The sequence below is a fragment of the Patagioenas fasciata genome, chromosome 30 (assembly GCF_037038585.1).
Source record: "Patagioenas fasciata isolate bPatFas1 chromosome 30, bPatFas1.hap1, whole genome shotgun sequence".
Classification (NCBI taxonomy): domain Eukaryota; kingdom Metazoa; phylum Chordata; class Aves; order Columbiformes; family Columbidae; genus Patagioenas; species Patagioenas fasciata.
In genome coordinates this window covers 4,735,054-4,749,725 of record NC_092549.1, presented here as the reverse complement: position 1 = coordinate 4,749,725, position 14,672 = coordinate 4,735,054, and the positions used below count along the sequence as shown (strand labels likewise).

At 64.0% G+C, this 14,672-nt stretch overlaps 6 protein-coding genes across 6 annotated transcripts; 3 read left to right on the top strand and 3 right to left on the bottom strand.

Moving 5' to 3' along the window:
- The first annotated feature begins 1,317 nt into the window (after positions 1-1,317).
- LOC136112982 (scale keratin-like) lies at positions 1,318-1,686 on the top strand. The gene has a single exon (XM_065857923.1). It carries the CDS (start codon positions 1,318-1,320, stop codon positions 1,684-1,686), a length of 369 nt encoding a protein of 122 aa, XP_065713995.1.
- A 2,447-nt stretch (positions 1,687-4,133) lies between these two features.
- Positions 4,134-4,502, bottom strand: LOC136112977 (scale keratin-like). The gene has a single exon (XM_065857920.1). The coding sequence runs from the start codon at positions 4,500-4,502 to the stop codon at positions 4,134-4,136; it is 369 nt and encodes a 122-aa protein (XP_065713992.1).
- Positions 4,503-6,312: 1,810 nt separating this feature from the next.
- LOC136112979 (scale keratin-like) lies at positions 6,313-6,681 on the top strand. Its single transcript, XM_065857922.1, has one exon. The coding sequence runs from the start codon at positions 6,313-6,315 to the stop codon at positions 6,679-6,681; it is 369 nt and encodes a 122-aa protein (XP_065713994.1).
- A 2,447-nt stretch (positions 6,682-9,128) lies between these two features.
- Positions 9,129-9,497, bottom strand: LOC136112976 (scale keratin-like). The gene has a single exon (XM_065857919.1). The coding sequence runs from the start codon at positions 9,495-9,497 to the stop codon at positions 9,129-9,131; it is 369 nt and encodes a 122-aa protein (XP_065713991.1).
- Positions 9,498-11,307: 1,810 nt separating this feature from the next.
- LOC136112962 (scale keratin-like) lies at positions 11,308-11,676 on the top strand. The gene has a single exon (XM_065857900.1). The coding sequence runs from the start codon at positions 11,308-11,310 to the stop codon at positions 11,674-11,676; it is 369 nt and encodes a 122-aa protein (XP_065713972.1).
- A 2,487-nt stretch (positions 11,677-14,163) lies between these two features.
- LOC136112975 (scale keratin-like) lies at positions 14,164-14,532 on the bottom strand. Its single transcript, XM_065857918.1, has one exon. The coding sequence runs from the start codon at positions 14,530-14,532 to the stop codon at positions 14,164-14,166; it is 369 nt and encodes a 122-aa protein (XP_065713990.1).
- Positions 14,533-14,672: the final 140 nt, after the last annotated feature.

Sequence of the window (14,672 nt, the reverse complement as noted above, 5' to 3'; positions counted from 1 at the left end):
GGCAGCGCTTTTATGCCGCACCAGAGAGTGGGGGGAGGAGCTGGCCGCACTGGAGGCACGTGTCCCGCGCTGGCCGAGCCCCTGCCTTCTCCCTGCGTGGCACGGGGCTGTTTTGCTGATGTCGTTTCCTCTCCAGCCCCAACCCGCTCTATCAGCCCCTGCAATTACTCCACTCAGACGCTTGCCAGCTGCCACCTCACGGGCCCAATTAGCCCCACTGTCTTGTCATCATCTCTGTGTGAAAGAGGGCACACGGCGTGACAAAGGCTGACTGCAAGCGCCCTGCGTGCCATAGCTCTTCTGCAAGGGCTTGGTCTCGGCGTGGCCCCCTGTCTGCTTCGCAGAGCCACAGGGAAACCAGGGTCTCCCGCACGCCAGCGACCGCGTGACGCGCACCGTGGAGCTATTATCTACAGAGGCGCGAGGTTACGAAACGCCAAATCAAAGGCACTCCTCTCGGGCACTGCCTGCTCAGCACGATGTATCACTCGCCAGCCCAACACAGCCGGCCTCCATCTGCCCGCAGGCCGTGGCCGCGGACCTCTGCAAGTCTGGGGGAGCAAGACCCTTTGTGCTCTTCCGCAACGTGCGTGCTGCAAGGAGCACAGACCCCGACCCGTGCTGAAGTGGCACGGGCTCACTCCAGGCCTGCCCCAGCCCCGCGGGCCCCTTGCAAGTCTCCTGGGAAGCCCATTGCCGGGCGATGGTGCTGGGCAGGGGCTGCCCTCGGGGTACTGGGCAGCTGGCCGGGCCGGCTGACGCCAAAGTCCCAGCAGCCCTTGGCTGGGCTGGCCGCGCTCGCCCTCGCCGCCGGCTCGATTCACAGCAGAGCCTGGCTGTGGGCACAGGGCAGAGGTTTCGCTGCAGCAGAGCACCAGTCAGGCAGCAAGGAGCTGCACAAGCATGGCCATCTCCTGCCTTCTACATCCCCGAGCAGGGGGATGCGTGCTGTCATGTAGCCCGCAGAGCACAGAGGGCTACAAGCCTGGCAAGCGGTATGTGCTGGTCTGGCAAGGGGATGCTGACTCAGGGAGGGGCAGGAGGCGGCCAGCCCCATAGGTGTAGGCAGGAGGGAGTGCTGCCTCTGCTGATTGGCCCAGCTGCTACTGAGCAACAGCAGGGCCGCTATAAAAGCTCTGCCACTGCCAGGCTCTCCCAACCACTGCTCTGGCTGCCTTCTCCTCAGGGAACAGGGTAAGTCTGCGAGCGCTTGTCCTCCTGGCCCCCTGCTGCGGCCCATCCGCCTCGGGTGCTCCCCTCTGCTGCTCACTTGCAATCTCTGCCCTCTTGCAGAGCACCGTTCGATCCCACGCAAAGATGTCTTGCTCTGACCTGCGCCCGGCACCAACCAGCGTCGCCGTCCCCCAGCCCATCGCTGACAGCTGCAACGAGCTGTGCGCCCGGCAGTGCCCCGACTCGACGGCCCTCATCCAGCCGCCCCCCGTCGTCGTCACCTTCCCCGGCCCCATCCTCAGCTCCTTCCCCCAGCAAGCCGTGGTGGGCTCCTCCGGAGCACCCGCCTTTGGGGGCTCCCTGGGGCTGGGCGGCCTCTACGGTGCCGGGGCCACCCAGGGCTCCGGGGGCCTCTGCACCTTTGGCAGACCCTCCTACGCTTCTCCCGCCTACAGCCCTTACGCCTTGCCCCGCTACAGCAGGAGGCTGTGGGACAACTGTGGGCCCTGCTAGACCCAGCCCCAGAGCTCCCTTGGTGCCTGGGCCCCCAGCCCAAACGCCAATGCCGACGTCAGCCACGCAGGGCTGAGCTGGCAGGCACGGGGCACTGAGGAGTGCTGAGCATCCCCAGCCCCAGACAGTGCCTGGGCAGCTGGCCGTGCCCCGCAGCCTCGGCCCTTCCCTGCCCCCTTCTCCTGCTCTCTGCTCTCCTCCCTCTCTTGCCAGCTGTCAGACGAGCTAGGACCTGGACCCCAATGGCTCTGCGGGCCTGATGGACCCCGTCCTCGGGAGCTGCAATGCTGCACGAAGGGGGCATCTGGAGCAAGAAGCCATGCTCTTGAGAAGATGCCCCTGCCTCCCGCCACCCGTGGCAACCAGCCTCTCTGGGTCTCGTCCACCACCTCTCTGACCATCTCTGCTGATCCTCTGGGCAAAATAAAGTTTTCCTGCATCCCAGTCGTGTCTCCCTCCGTCCTTGTCCCACCTAGCAAAGAGCCTGGGGGCAAGTGCCCTTCAGCAGATGGAGGGCAAATGCTGGTGCTGAGATGCCCAGAGAGGTGAGGGTGGGCGGTGCTGGGAGAGGGAGGTTGCAGGCAGCAGGCGGGGGAGAGAGAGCCTTGTGGTGGGACTTGCAGGAGTTGGGGAAAGGGCAGAGGGAAGGGAGCAGGACAGGTGCTGGCAGGACTCCTTGGCCTGGCCTTTTCCGCCTGGGAGCAGCAGCAGCAGCTCCTGCAGGTCTGGTGCTCCGCAGAAGCAGGGCAGCATCTCCGGGTGCCCACGCAGAGGAGGCTGGACAAAGATCCCGTGTTGAAGCCCACGCTTGGGCAATGGCCGTCGATTGCTGGAGAGCAGGAGAAACGGAGGCCGAGGGGCGACCTCGCTGCCCTCTACAGCTTCGTGAGGAGGAGAATTGGATAGGGAGATGCTGCTCTCTTCTCCCTGGGATCCAGCAAGAGTCCACAGGGGAACTGTTCAAAGCTGCAGTGGGGAAGGTTTAGACTGGACATGAGGAAACATTTCTTGGCTGAGCGGGTACTCAAAAGCTGCAGCTGGTTTCCCAGAGAGGTGGTCAATGCCCCAGGCCTCTCGATGTTTAAGAGGCTTTTAGAAAATGCTGCTGATGATTCGCTTTACAGTTTGGTCATCCCTCACGAAGTCAGGCTGTTGGACTAGATGATCTTTCTAGGTCCCTTCCAATGGAAAGATCCTGTTCTACTCTCATGTCTCCTCTGGGGAGAGCCGGAGAGAGCTGGGACCTTGGCTCGCGGTGAAGAGGAGCCTCAGAGTGTTCCTCACCAAGCTGCACACGTGCCTGAATGGAAGGCATCAAGAAGATGGAGCCAGGCTCTTCTCTGAGGTGGCCAGTGCCAGGACAAGAGGCAATGGGCACCAGCTGAAAGGCAGGAGGCTCTGCCTCAACGTGCCAGGCCACTGTTTCCCTGTGAGTGAGACTGAGCAGTTGCACAGGTTTCCCCAGGAGGGGGTGGACTCCCCGTCCTCAGAGACACGCAAAAGCTCCCTGGACACGGTGCTGGGCAGCCGGCCCTGGCTGCGGCTGCTGGAGGCAGCAGCATGACAACGTGCCCTGCGAAGCTCCTGCCACACGAATCGGGCTGTGATTTCTGGGATTGAACGTCTGTAGCAGAGAAGGGAGGAGCAGCCAGTGTGTTGGTCTGTGCTGGCTGTGAGGAGGGGAAGGAGAAGAGGAAGAAAACAGGAGGAAAAGGGACGGGAGCGGGAAGGGAAGGGGAGGGGAGGGGAGGGGAGGAAGAAGAGGCAGGAGAAGCCTCCCGTTTGCTTTCTCTCCAGGGCCTGGAGCAGGGCCACGGAGGAGCAAAGTGGCTGGATCCGATGCAAGCATTTTCCCCGGGGGGCTGCCAGCCCCTGGGGCAGCCAGGCTCATGCGTGCTGAGGCTGGAGGTCCGCAAATGCCACGTGTCCCACAGACAGGGGAGCAGCCTGCATTCAGGGGGGACTCTTGGAGCTCAAATGCGGGACCATGTGTGGCCAGAGCTGCAGGGGTTGTGGGGTGTCTCAAAATGACCTCAGCCTGGTCCTGTTGTGGCTGAGGGATTGCCCTGGTCTGGCTGGCGGAGGTTACGTGCACGGCAAGGGGAGCCCTGCAGCCCACACCGGGCTCTGAAAGAAGAGGAGGAGAGGCAGGTGTTGGATGCAAGACTGTTTTATTGCAGTGCAGGAAAGGAACCACTGGAGAAAGACACTGAAGGTAGAGGCAGGCAGGTTGTCCCTGGAGGCTTCGAGAGAGCTGTTCCTCCAGGCTTCCTACCCCACGCAGCGGCCATTGCAGAGACTAACGAGTGCCCTGTGGGACGATGGTAGAGTCGCGCATCTGGGCAAGGGACGGGGCGAGGAGGAGAGGCGGCATGGAGAGAGGCAGGCAAGGAGTGGAGGCGTGAGGCCGAGGTGGCCCAGGCAGCAAGGGAGCTCTGGGGCTGGGTCTAGCAGGGGCCACAGTTGTCCCACAGCTTCCTGCTGTAGCGGGGCAAGGCGTAAGGGCTGCAGGCGGGAGAAGCGTAGTAGGGTCTGCCAAAGGTGCAGAGGCCCCCGGAGCCCTGGGTGGCCCCGGCACCGTAGAGGCCGCCCAGCCCCAGGGAGCCCCCAAAGGCGGGTGCTCCGGAGGAGCCCACCACGGCTTGCTGGGGGAAGGACGTGAGGATGGGGCCGGGGAAGGTGACGACGACGGGGGGCGGCTGGATGAAGGCCGTCGAGTCGGGGCACTGCCGGGCGCACAGCTCGTTGCAGCTGTCAGCGATGGGCTGGGGGACGGCGACGCTGGTTGGTGCTGGGCGCAGGTCGGAGCAAGACATCTTTGTGCGAGAGTGATGAGCCTGAAAGACACGGCCCCGAGGACAGCTGTCATGCATGCGGAGAAGAGTCCCCGACCCAGCACTGCCCTGTTCCCTTGGCTGTCCTGGAGCTGGAGGGACCAGGGCCACCCCCTTGCCGCACTGCCCACTGTTTGCCCTTTGCCCAGCCAGCCCCCCTCAGCGCCCTGCTCTCTGTAGCCCTCTCCTTGCCATCTCTCTCTGCAAGCAGAGGGCAGACGAGCCCTGGCAGAGAGCCTGTGCAGGGCCCGGCTCTGCGTGGCCTGGCCACGGGGCTCCATCCTCCTCCCGTCGTGGCTCAGCCCAGCCTGGCCGTCCAAGGCGGCTGCCAGCACGCCCGCCGCTGGCAGAGCTCTCCTGGCCAGGGATACCCCACAGCGGCCTCAGCGACAGGGGGCAGAGAGCTGCAGGCACCCACCTACCCTTTTCCTGAGCAGAGCGAGGCAGGAGCAGCGGATGGCCATGCACAGCGAGGGCAGCGCTTTTATGCCGCACCAGAGAGTGGGGGGAGGAGCTGGCCGCACTGGAGGCACGTGTCCCGCGCTGGCCGAGCCCCTGCCTTCTCCCTGCGTGGCACGGGGCTGTTTTGCTGATGTCGTTTCCTCTCCAGCCCCAACCCGCTCTATCAGCCCCTGCAATTACCCCACTCAGACGCTTGCCAGCTGCCACCTCACGGGCCCAATTAGCCCCACTGTCTTGTCATCATCTCTGTGTGAAAGAGGGCACACGGCGTGACAAAGGCTGACTGCAAGCGTCCTGCGTGCCATAGCTCTTCTGCAAGGGCTTGGTCTCGGCGTGGCCCCCTGTCTGCTTCGCAGAGCCACAGGGAAGACCAGGGTCTCCCGCACGCCAGCGACCGCGTGACGCGCACCGTGGAGCTATTATCTACAGAGGCGCGAGGTTACGAAACGCCAAATCAAAGGCACTCCTCTCGGGCACTGCCTGCTCAGCACGATGTATCACTCGCCAGCCCAACACAGCCGGCCTCCATCTGCCCGCAGGCCGTGGCCGCGGACCTCTGCAAGTCTGGGGGAGCAAGACCCCTTGTGCTCTTCAGCAACGTGCGTGCTGCAAGGAGCACAGACCCCGACCCGTGCTGAAGTGGCACGGGCTCACTCCAGGCCTGCCCCAGCCCCGCGGGCCCCTTGCAAGTCTCCTGGGAAGCCCATTGCCGGGCGATGGTGCTGGGCAGGGGCTGCCCTCGGGGTGCTGGGCAGCTGGCGGCGCCGGCTGACGCCAGAGTCCCAGCAGCCCTTGGCTGGGCTAGCCGCGCTCGCCCTCGCCGCCGGCTCGATTCACAGCAGAGCCTGGCTGTGGGCACAGGGCAGAGGTTTCCCTGCAGCAGAGCACCAGTCAGGCAGCAAGGAGCTGCACAAGCATGGCCATCTCCTGCCTTCTACATCCCCGAGCAGGGGGATGCGTGCTGTCATGTAGCCCGCAGAGCACAGAGGGCTACAAGCCTGGCAAGCGGTATGTGCTGGTCTGGCAAGGGGATGCTGACTCAGGGAGGGGCAGGAGGCGGCCAGCCCCATAGGTGTAGGCAGGAGGGAGTGCTGCCTCTGCTGATTGGCCCAGCTGCTACTGAGCAACAGCAGGGCCGCTATAAAAGCTCTGCCACTGCCAGGCTCTCCCAACCACTGCTCTGGCTGCCTTCTCCTCAGGGAACAGGGTAAGTCTGCGAGCGCTTGTCCTCCTGGCCCCCTGCTGCGGCCCATCCGCCTCGGGTGCTCCCCTCTGCTGCTCACTTGCAATCTCTGCCCTCTTGCAGAGCACCGTTCGATCCCACGCAAAGATGTCTTGCTCTGACCTGCGCCCGGCACCAACCAGCGTCGCCGTCCCCCAGCCCATCGCTGACAGCTGCAACGAGCTGTGCGCCCGGCAGTGCCCCGACTCGACGGCCCTCATCCAGCCGCCCCCCGTCGTCGTCACCTTCCCCGGCCCCATCCTCAGCTCCTTCCCCCAGCAAGCCGTGGTGGGCTCCTCCGGAGCACCCGCCTTTGGGGGCTCCCTGGGGCTGGGCGGCCTCTACGGTGCCGGGGCCACCCAGGGCTCCGGGGGCCTCTGCACCTTTGGCAGACCCTCCTACGCTTCTCCCGCCTACAGCCCTTACGCCTTGCCCCGCTACAGCAGGAGGCTGTGGGACAACTGTGGGCCCTGCTAGACCCAGCCCCAGAGCTCCCTTGGTGCCTGGGCCCCCAGCCCAAACGCCAATGCCAACGTCAGCCACGCAGGGCTGAGCTGGCAGGCACGGGGCACTGAGGAGTGCTGAGCATCCCCAGCCCCAGACAGTGCCTGGGCAGCTGGCCGTGCCCCGCAGCCTCGGCCCTTCCCTGCCCCCTTCTCCTGCTCTCTGCTCTCCTCCCTCTCTTGCCAGCTGTCAGACGAGCTAGGACCTGGACCCCAATGGCTCTGCGGGCCTGATGGACCCCGTCCTCGGGAGCTGCAATGCTGCACGAAGGGGGCATCTGGAGCAAGAAGCCATGCTCTTGAGAAGATGCCCCTGCCTCCCGCCACCCGTGGCAACCAGCCTCTCTGGGTCTCGTCCACCACCTCTCTGACCATCTCTGCTGATCCTCTGGGCAAAATAAAGTTTTCCTGCATCCCAGTCGTGTCTCCCTCCGTCCTTGTCCCACCTAGCAAAGAGCCTGGGGGCAAGTGCCCTTCAGCAGATGGAGGGCAAATGCTGGTGCTGAGATGCCCAGAGAGGTGAGGGTGGGCGGTGCTGGGAGAGGGAGGTTGCAGGCAGCAGGCGGGGGAGAGAGAGCCTTGTGGTGGGACTTGCAGGAGTTGGGGAAAGGGCAGAGGGAAGGGAGCAGGACAGGTGCTGGCAGGACTCCTTGGCCTGGCCTTTTCCGCCTGGGAGCAGCAGCAGCAGCTCCTGCAGGTCTGGTGCTCCGCAGAAGCAGGGCAGCATCTCCGGGTGCCCACGCAGAGGAGGCTGGACAAAGATCCCGTGTTGAAGCCCACGCTTGGGCAATGGCCGTCGATTGCTGGAGAGCAGGAGAAACGGAGGCCGAGGGGCGACCTCGCTGCCCTCTACAGCTTCGTGAGGAGGAGAATTGGATAGGGAGATGCTGCTCTCTTCTCCCTGGGATCCAGCAAGAGTCCACAGGGGAACTGTTCAAAGCTGCAGTGGGGAAGGTTTAGACTGGACATGAGGAAACATTTCTTGGCTGAGCGGGTACTCAAAAGCTGCAGCTGGTTTCCCAGAGAGGTGGTCAATGCCCCAGGCCTCTCGATGTTTAAGAGGCTTTTAGAAAATGCTGCTGATGATTCGCTTTACAGTTTGGTCATCCCTCACGAAGTCAGGCTGTTGGACTAGATGATCTTTCTAGGTCCCTTCCAATGGAAAGATCCTGTTCTACTCTCATGTCTCCTCTGGGGAGAGCCGGAGAGAGCTGGGACCTTGGCTCGCGGTGAAGAGGAGCCTCAGAGTGTTCCTCACCAAGCTGCACACGTGCCTGAATGGAAGGCATCAAGAAGATGGAGCCAGGCTCTTCTCTGAGGTGGCCAGTGCCAGGACAAGAGGCAATGGGCACCAGCTGAAAGGCAGGAGGCTCTGCCTCAACGTGCCAGGCCACTGTTTCCCTGTGAGTGAGACTGAGCAGTTGCACAGGTTTCCCCAGGAGGGGGTGGACTCCCCGTCCTCAGAGACACGCAAAAGCTCCCTGGACACGGTGCTGGGCAGCCGGCCCTGGCTGCGGCTGCTGGAGGCAGCAGCATGACAACGTGCCCTGCGAAGCTCCTGCCACACGAATCGGGCTGTGATTTCTGGGATTGAACGTCTGTAGCAGAGAAGGGAGGAGCAGCCAGTGTGTTGGTCTGTGCTGGCTGTGAGGAGGGGAAGGAGAAGAGGAAGAAAACAGGAGGAAAAGGGACGGGAGCGGGAAGGGAAGGGGAGGGGAGGGGAGGGGAGGAAGAAGAGGCAGGAGAAGCCTCCCGTTTGCTTTCTCTCCAGGGCCTGGAGCAGGGCCACGGAGGAGCAAAGTGGCTGGATCCGATGCAAGCATTTTCCCCGGGGGGCTGCCAGCCCCTGGGGCAGCCAGGCTCATGCGTGCTGAGGCTGGAGGTCCGCAAATGCCACGTGTCCCACAGACAGGGGAGCAGCCTGCATTCAGGGGGGACTCTTGGAGCTCAAATGCGGGACCATGTGTGGCCAGAGCTGCAGGGGTTGTGGGGTGTCTCAAAATGACCTCAGCCTGGTCCTGTTGTGGCTGAGGGATTGCCCTGGTCTGGCTGGCGGAGGTTACGTGCACGGCAAGGGGAGCCCTGCAGCCCACACCGGGCTCTGAAAGAAGAGGAGGAGAGGCAGGTGTTGGATGCAAGACTGTTTTATTGCAGTGCAGGAAAGGAACCACTGGAGAAAGACACTGAAGGTAGAGGCAGGCAGGTTGTCCCTGGAGGCTTCGAGAGAGCTGTTCCTCCAGGCTTCCTACCCCACGCAGCGGCCATTGCAGAGACTAACGAGTGCCCTGTGGGACGATGGTAGAGTCGCGCATCTGGGCAAGGGACGGGGCGAGGAGGAGAGGCGGCATGGAGAGAGGCAGGCAAGGAGTGGAGGCGTGAGGCCGAGGTGGCCCAGGCAGCAAGGGAGCTCTGGGGCTGGGTCTAGCAGGGGCCACAGTTGTCCCACAGCTTCCTGCTGTAGCGGGGCAAGGCGTAAGGGCTGCAGGCGGGAGAAGCGTAGTAGGGTCTGCCAAAGGTGCAGAGGCCCCCGGAGCCCTGGGTGGCCCCGGCACCGTAGAGGCCGCCCAGCCCCAGGGAGCCCCCAAAGGCGGGTGCTCCGGAGGAGCCCACCACGGCTTGCTGGGGGAAGGACGTGAGGATGGGGCCGGGGAAGGTGACGACGACGGGGGGCGGCTGGATGAAGGCCGTCGAGTCGGGGCACTGCCGGGCGCACAGCTCGTTGCAGCTGTCAGCGATGGGCTGGGGGACGGCGACGCTGGTTGGTGCTGGGCGCAGGTCGGAGCAAGACATCTTTGTGCGAGAGTGATGAGCCTGAAAGACACGGCCCCGAGGACAGCTGTCATGCATGCGGAGAAGAGTCCCCGACCCAGCACTGCCCTGTTCCCTTGGCTGTCCTGGAGCTGGAGGGACCAGGGCCACCCCCTTGCCGCACTGCCCACTGTTTGCCCTTTGCCCAGCCAGCCCCCCTCAGCGCCCTGCTCTCTGTAGCCCTCTCCTTGCCATCTCTCTCTGCAAGCAGAGGGCAGACGAGCCCTGGCAGAGAGCCTGTGCAGGGCCCGGCTCTGCGTGGCCTGGCCACGGGGCTCCATCCTCCTCCCGTCGTGGCTCAGCCCAGCCTGGCCGTCCAAGGCGGCTGCCAGCACGCCCGCCGCTGGCAGAGCTCTCCTGGCCAGGGATACCCCACAGCGGCCTCAGCGACAGGGGGCAGAGAGCTGCAGGCACCCACCTACCCTTTTCCTGAGCAGAGCGAGGCAGGAGCAGCGGATGGCCATGCACAGCGAGGGCAGCGCTTTTATGCCGCACCAGAGAGTGGGGGGAGGAGCTGGCCGCACTGGAGGCACGTGTCCCGCGCTGGCCGAGCCCCTGCCTTCTCCCTGCGTGGCACGGGGCTGTTTTGCTGATGTCGTTTCCTCTCCAGCCCCAACCCGCTCTATCAGCCCCTGCAATTACTCCACTCAGACGCTTGCCAGCTGCCACCTCACGGGCCCAATTAGCCCCACTGTCTTGTCATCATCTCTGTGTGAAAGAGGGCACACGGCATGACAAAGGCTGACTGCAAGCGCCCTGCGTGCCATAGCTCTTCTGCAAGGGCTTGGTCTCGGCGTGGCCCCCTGTCTGCTTCGCAGAGCCACAGGGAAACCAGGGTCTCCCGCACGCCAGCGACCGCGTGACGCGCACCGTGGAGCTATTATCTACAGAGGCGCGAGGTTACGAAACGCCAAATCAAAGGCACTCCTCTCGGGCACTGCCTGCTCAGCACGATGTATCACTCGCCAGCCCAACACAGCCGGCCTCCATCTGCCCGCAGGCCGTGGCCGCGGACCTCTGCAAGTCTGGGGGAGCAAGACCCTTTGTGCTCTTCCGCAACGTGCGTGCTGCAAGGAGCACAGACCCCGACCCGTGCTGAAGTGGCACGGGCTCACTCCAGGCCTGCCCCAGCCCCGCGGGCCCCTTGCAAGTCTCCTGGGAAGCCCATTGCCGGGCGATGGTGCTGGGCAGGGGCTGCCCTCGGGGTGCTGGGCAGCTGGCGGCGCCGGCTGACGCCAAAGTCCCAGCAGCCCTTGGCTGGGCTGGCCGCGCTCGCCCTCGCCGCCGGCTCGATTCACAGCAGAGCCTGGCTGTGGGCACAGGGCAGAGGTTTCGCTGCAGCAGAGCACCAGTCAGGCAGCAAGGAGCTGCACAAGCATGGCCATCTCCTGCCTTCTACATCCCCGAGCAGGGGGATGCGTGCTGTCATGTAGCCCGCAGAGCACAGAGGGCTAGAAAGCCTGGCAAGCGGTATGTGCTGGTCTGGCAAGGGGATGCTGACTCAGGGAGGGGCAGGAGGCGGCCAGCCCCATAGGTGTAGGCAGGAGGGAGTGCTGCCTCTGCTGATTGGCCCAGCTGCTACTGAGCAACAGCAGGGCCGCTATAAAAGCTCTGCCACTGCCAGGCTCTCCCAACCACTGCTCTGGCTGCCTTCTCCTCAGGGAACAGGGTAAGTCTGCGAGCGCTTGTCCTCCTGGCCCCCTGCTGCGGCCCATCCGCCTCGGGTGCTCCCCTCTGCTGCTCACTTGCAATCTCTGCCCTCTTGCAGAGCACCGTTCGATCCCACGCAAAGATGTCTTGCTCTGACCTGCGCCCGGCACCAACCAGCGTCGCCGTCCCCCAGCCCATCGCTGACAGCTGCAACGAGCTGTGCGCCCGGCAGTGCCCCGACTCGACGGCCCTCATCCAGCCGCCCCCCGTCGTCGTCACCTTCCCCGGCCCCATCCTCAGCTCCTTCCCCCAGCAAGCCGTGGTGGGCTCCTCCGGAGCACCCGCCTTTGGGGGCTCCCTGGGGCTGGGTGGCCTCTACGGTGCCGGGGCCACCCAGGGCTCCGGGGGCCTCTGCACCTTTGGCAGACCCTCCTACGCTTCTCCCGCCTACAGCCCTTACGCCTTGCCCCGCTACAGCAGGAGGCTGTGGGACAACTGTGGGCCCTGCTAGACCCAGCCCCAGAGCTCCCTTGGTGCCTGGGCCCCCAGCCCAAACGCCAATGCCGACGTCAGCCACGCAGGGCTGAGCTGGCAGGCACGGGGCACTGAGGAGTGCTGAGCATCCCCAGCCCCAGACAGTGCCTGGGCAGCTGGCCGTGCCCCGCAGCCTCGGCCCTTCCCTGCCCCCTTCTCCTGCTCTCTGCTCTCCTCCCTCTCTTGCCAGCTGTCAGACGAGCTAGGACCTGGACCCCAATGGCTCTGCGGGCCTGATGGACCCCGTCCTCGGGAGCTGCAATGCTGCACGAAGGGGGCATCTGGAGCAAGAAGCCATGCTCTTGAGAAGATGCCCCTGCCTCCCGCCACCCGTGGCAACCAGCCTCTCTGGGTCTCGTCCACCACCTCTCTGACCATCTCTGCTGATCCTCTGGGCAAAATAAAGTTTTCCTGCATCCCAGTCGTGTCTCCCTCCGTCCTTGTCCCACCTAGCAAAGAGCCTGGGGGCAAGTGCCCTTCAGCAGATGGAGGGCAAATGCTGGTGCTGAGATGCCCAGAGAGGTGAGGGTGGGCGGTGCTGGGAGAGGGAGGTTGCAGGCAGCAGGCGGGGGAGAGAGAGCCTTGTGGTGGGACTTGCAGGAGTTGGGGAAAGGGCAGAGGGAAGGGAGCAGGACAGGTGCTGGCAGGACTCCTTGGCCTGGCCTTTTCCGCCTGGGAGCAGCAGCAGCAGCTCCTGCAGGTCTGGTGCTCCGCAGAAGCAGGGCAGCATCTCCGGGTGCCCACGCAGAGGAGGCTGGACAAAGATCCCGTGTTGAAGCCCACGCTTGGGCAATGGCCGTCGATTGCTGGAGAGCAGGAGAAACGGAGGCCGAGGGGCGACCTCGCTGCCCTCTACAGCTTCGTGAGGAGGAGAATTGGATAGGGAGATGCTGCTCTCTTCTCCCTGGGATCCAGCAAGAGTCCACAGGGGAACTGTTCAAAGCTGCAGTGGGGAAGGTTTAGACTGGACATGAGGAAACATTTCTTGGCTGAGCGGGTACTCAAAAGCTGCAGCTGGTTTCCCAGAGAGGTGGTCAATGCCCCAGGCCTCTCGATGTTTAAGAGGCTTTTAGAAAATGCTGCTGATGATTCGCTTTACAGTTTGGTCATCCCTCACGAAGTCAGGCTGTTGGACTAGATGATCTTTCTAGGTCCCTTCCAATGGAAAGATCCTGTTCTACTCTCATGTCTCCTCTGGGGAGAGCCGGAGAGAGCTGGGACCTTGGCTCGCGGTGAAGAGGAGCCTCAGAGTGTTCCTCACCAAGCTGCACACGTGCCTGAATGGAAGGCATCAAGAAGATGGAGCCAGGCTCTTCTCTGAGGTGGCCAGTGCCAGGACAAGAGGCAATGGGCACCAGCTGAAAGGCAGGAGGCTCTGCCTCAACGTGCCAGGCCACTGTTTCCCTGTGAGTGAGACTGAGCAGTTGCACAGGTTTCCCCAGGAGGGGGTGGACTCCCCGTCCTCAGAGACACGCAAAAGCTCCCTGGACACGGTGCTGGGCAGCCGGCCCTGGCTGCGGCTGCTGGAGGCAGCAGCATGACAACGTGCCCTGCGAAGCTCCTGCCACACGAATCGGGCTGTGATTTCTGGGATTGAACGTCTGTAGCAGAGAAGGGAGGAGCAGCCAGTGTGTTGGTCTGTGCTGGCTGTGAGGAGGGGAAGGAGAAGAGGAAGAAAACAGGAGGAAAAGGGACGGGAGCGGGAAGGGGAGGGGAGGGGAGGGGAGGGGAGGGGAGGGGAGGGGAGGGGAGGGGAGGGGAGGGGAGGGGAGGAAGAAGAGGCAGGAGAAGCCTCCCGTTTGCTTTCTCTCCAGGGCCTGGAGCAGGGCCACGGAGGAGCAAAGTGGCTGGATCCGATGCAAGCATTTTCCCCGGGGGGCTGCCAGCCCCTGGGGCAGCCAGGCTCATGCGTGCTGAGGCTGGAGGTCCGCAAATGCCACGTGTCCCACAGACAGGGGAGCAGCCTGCATTCAGGGGGGACTCTTGGAGCTCAAATGCGGGACCATGTGTGGCCAGAGCTGCAGGGGTTGTGGGGTGTCTCAAAATGACCTCAGCCTGGTCCTGTTGTGGCTGAGGGATTGCCCTGGTCTGGCTGGCGGAGGTTACGTGCACGGCAAGGGGAGCCCTGCAGCCCACACCGGGCTCTGAAAGAAGAGGAGGAGAGGCAGGTGTTGGATGCAAGACTGTTTTATTGCAGTGCAGGAAAGGAACCACTGGAGAAAGACACTGAAGGTAGAGGCAGGCAGGTTGTCCCTGGAGGCTTCGAGAGAGCTGTTCCTCCAGGCTTCCTACCCCACGCAGCGGCCATTGCAGAGACTAACGAGTGCCCTGTGGGACGATGGTAGAGTCGCGCATCTGGGCAAGGGACGGGGCGAGGAGGAGAGGCGGCATGGAGAGAGGCAGGCAAGGAGTGGAGGCGTGAGGGCGAGGTGGCCCAGGCAGCAAGGGAGCTCTGGGGCTGGGTCTAGCAGGGGCCACAGTTGTCCCACAGCTTCCTGCTGTAGCGGGGCAAGGCGTAAGGGCTGCAGGCGGGAGAAGCGTAGTAGGGTCTGCCAAAGGTGCAGAGGCCCCCGGAGCCCTGGGTGGCCCCGGCACCGTAGAGGCCGCCCAGCCCCAGGGAGCCCCCAAAGGCGGGTGCTCCGGAGGAGCCCACCACGGCTTGCTGGGGGAAGGACGTGAGGATGGGGCCGGGGAAGGTGACGACGACGGGGGGCGGCTGGATGAAGGCCGTCGAGTCGGGGCACTGCCGGGCGCACAGCTCGTTGCAGCTGTCAGCGATGGGCTGGGGGACGGCGACGCTGGTTGGTGCTGGGCGCAGGTCGGAGCAAGACATCTTTGTGCGAGAGTGATGAGCCTGAAAGACACGGCCCCGAGGACAGCTGTCATGCATGCGGAGAAGAGTCCCCGACCCAGCACTGCCCTGTTCCCTTGGCTGTCCTGGAGCTGGAGGGACCAGGGCCACCCCCTTGCCGC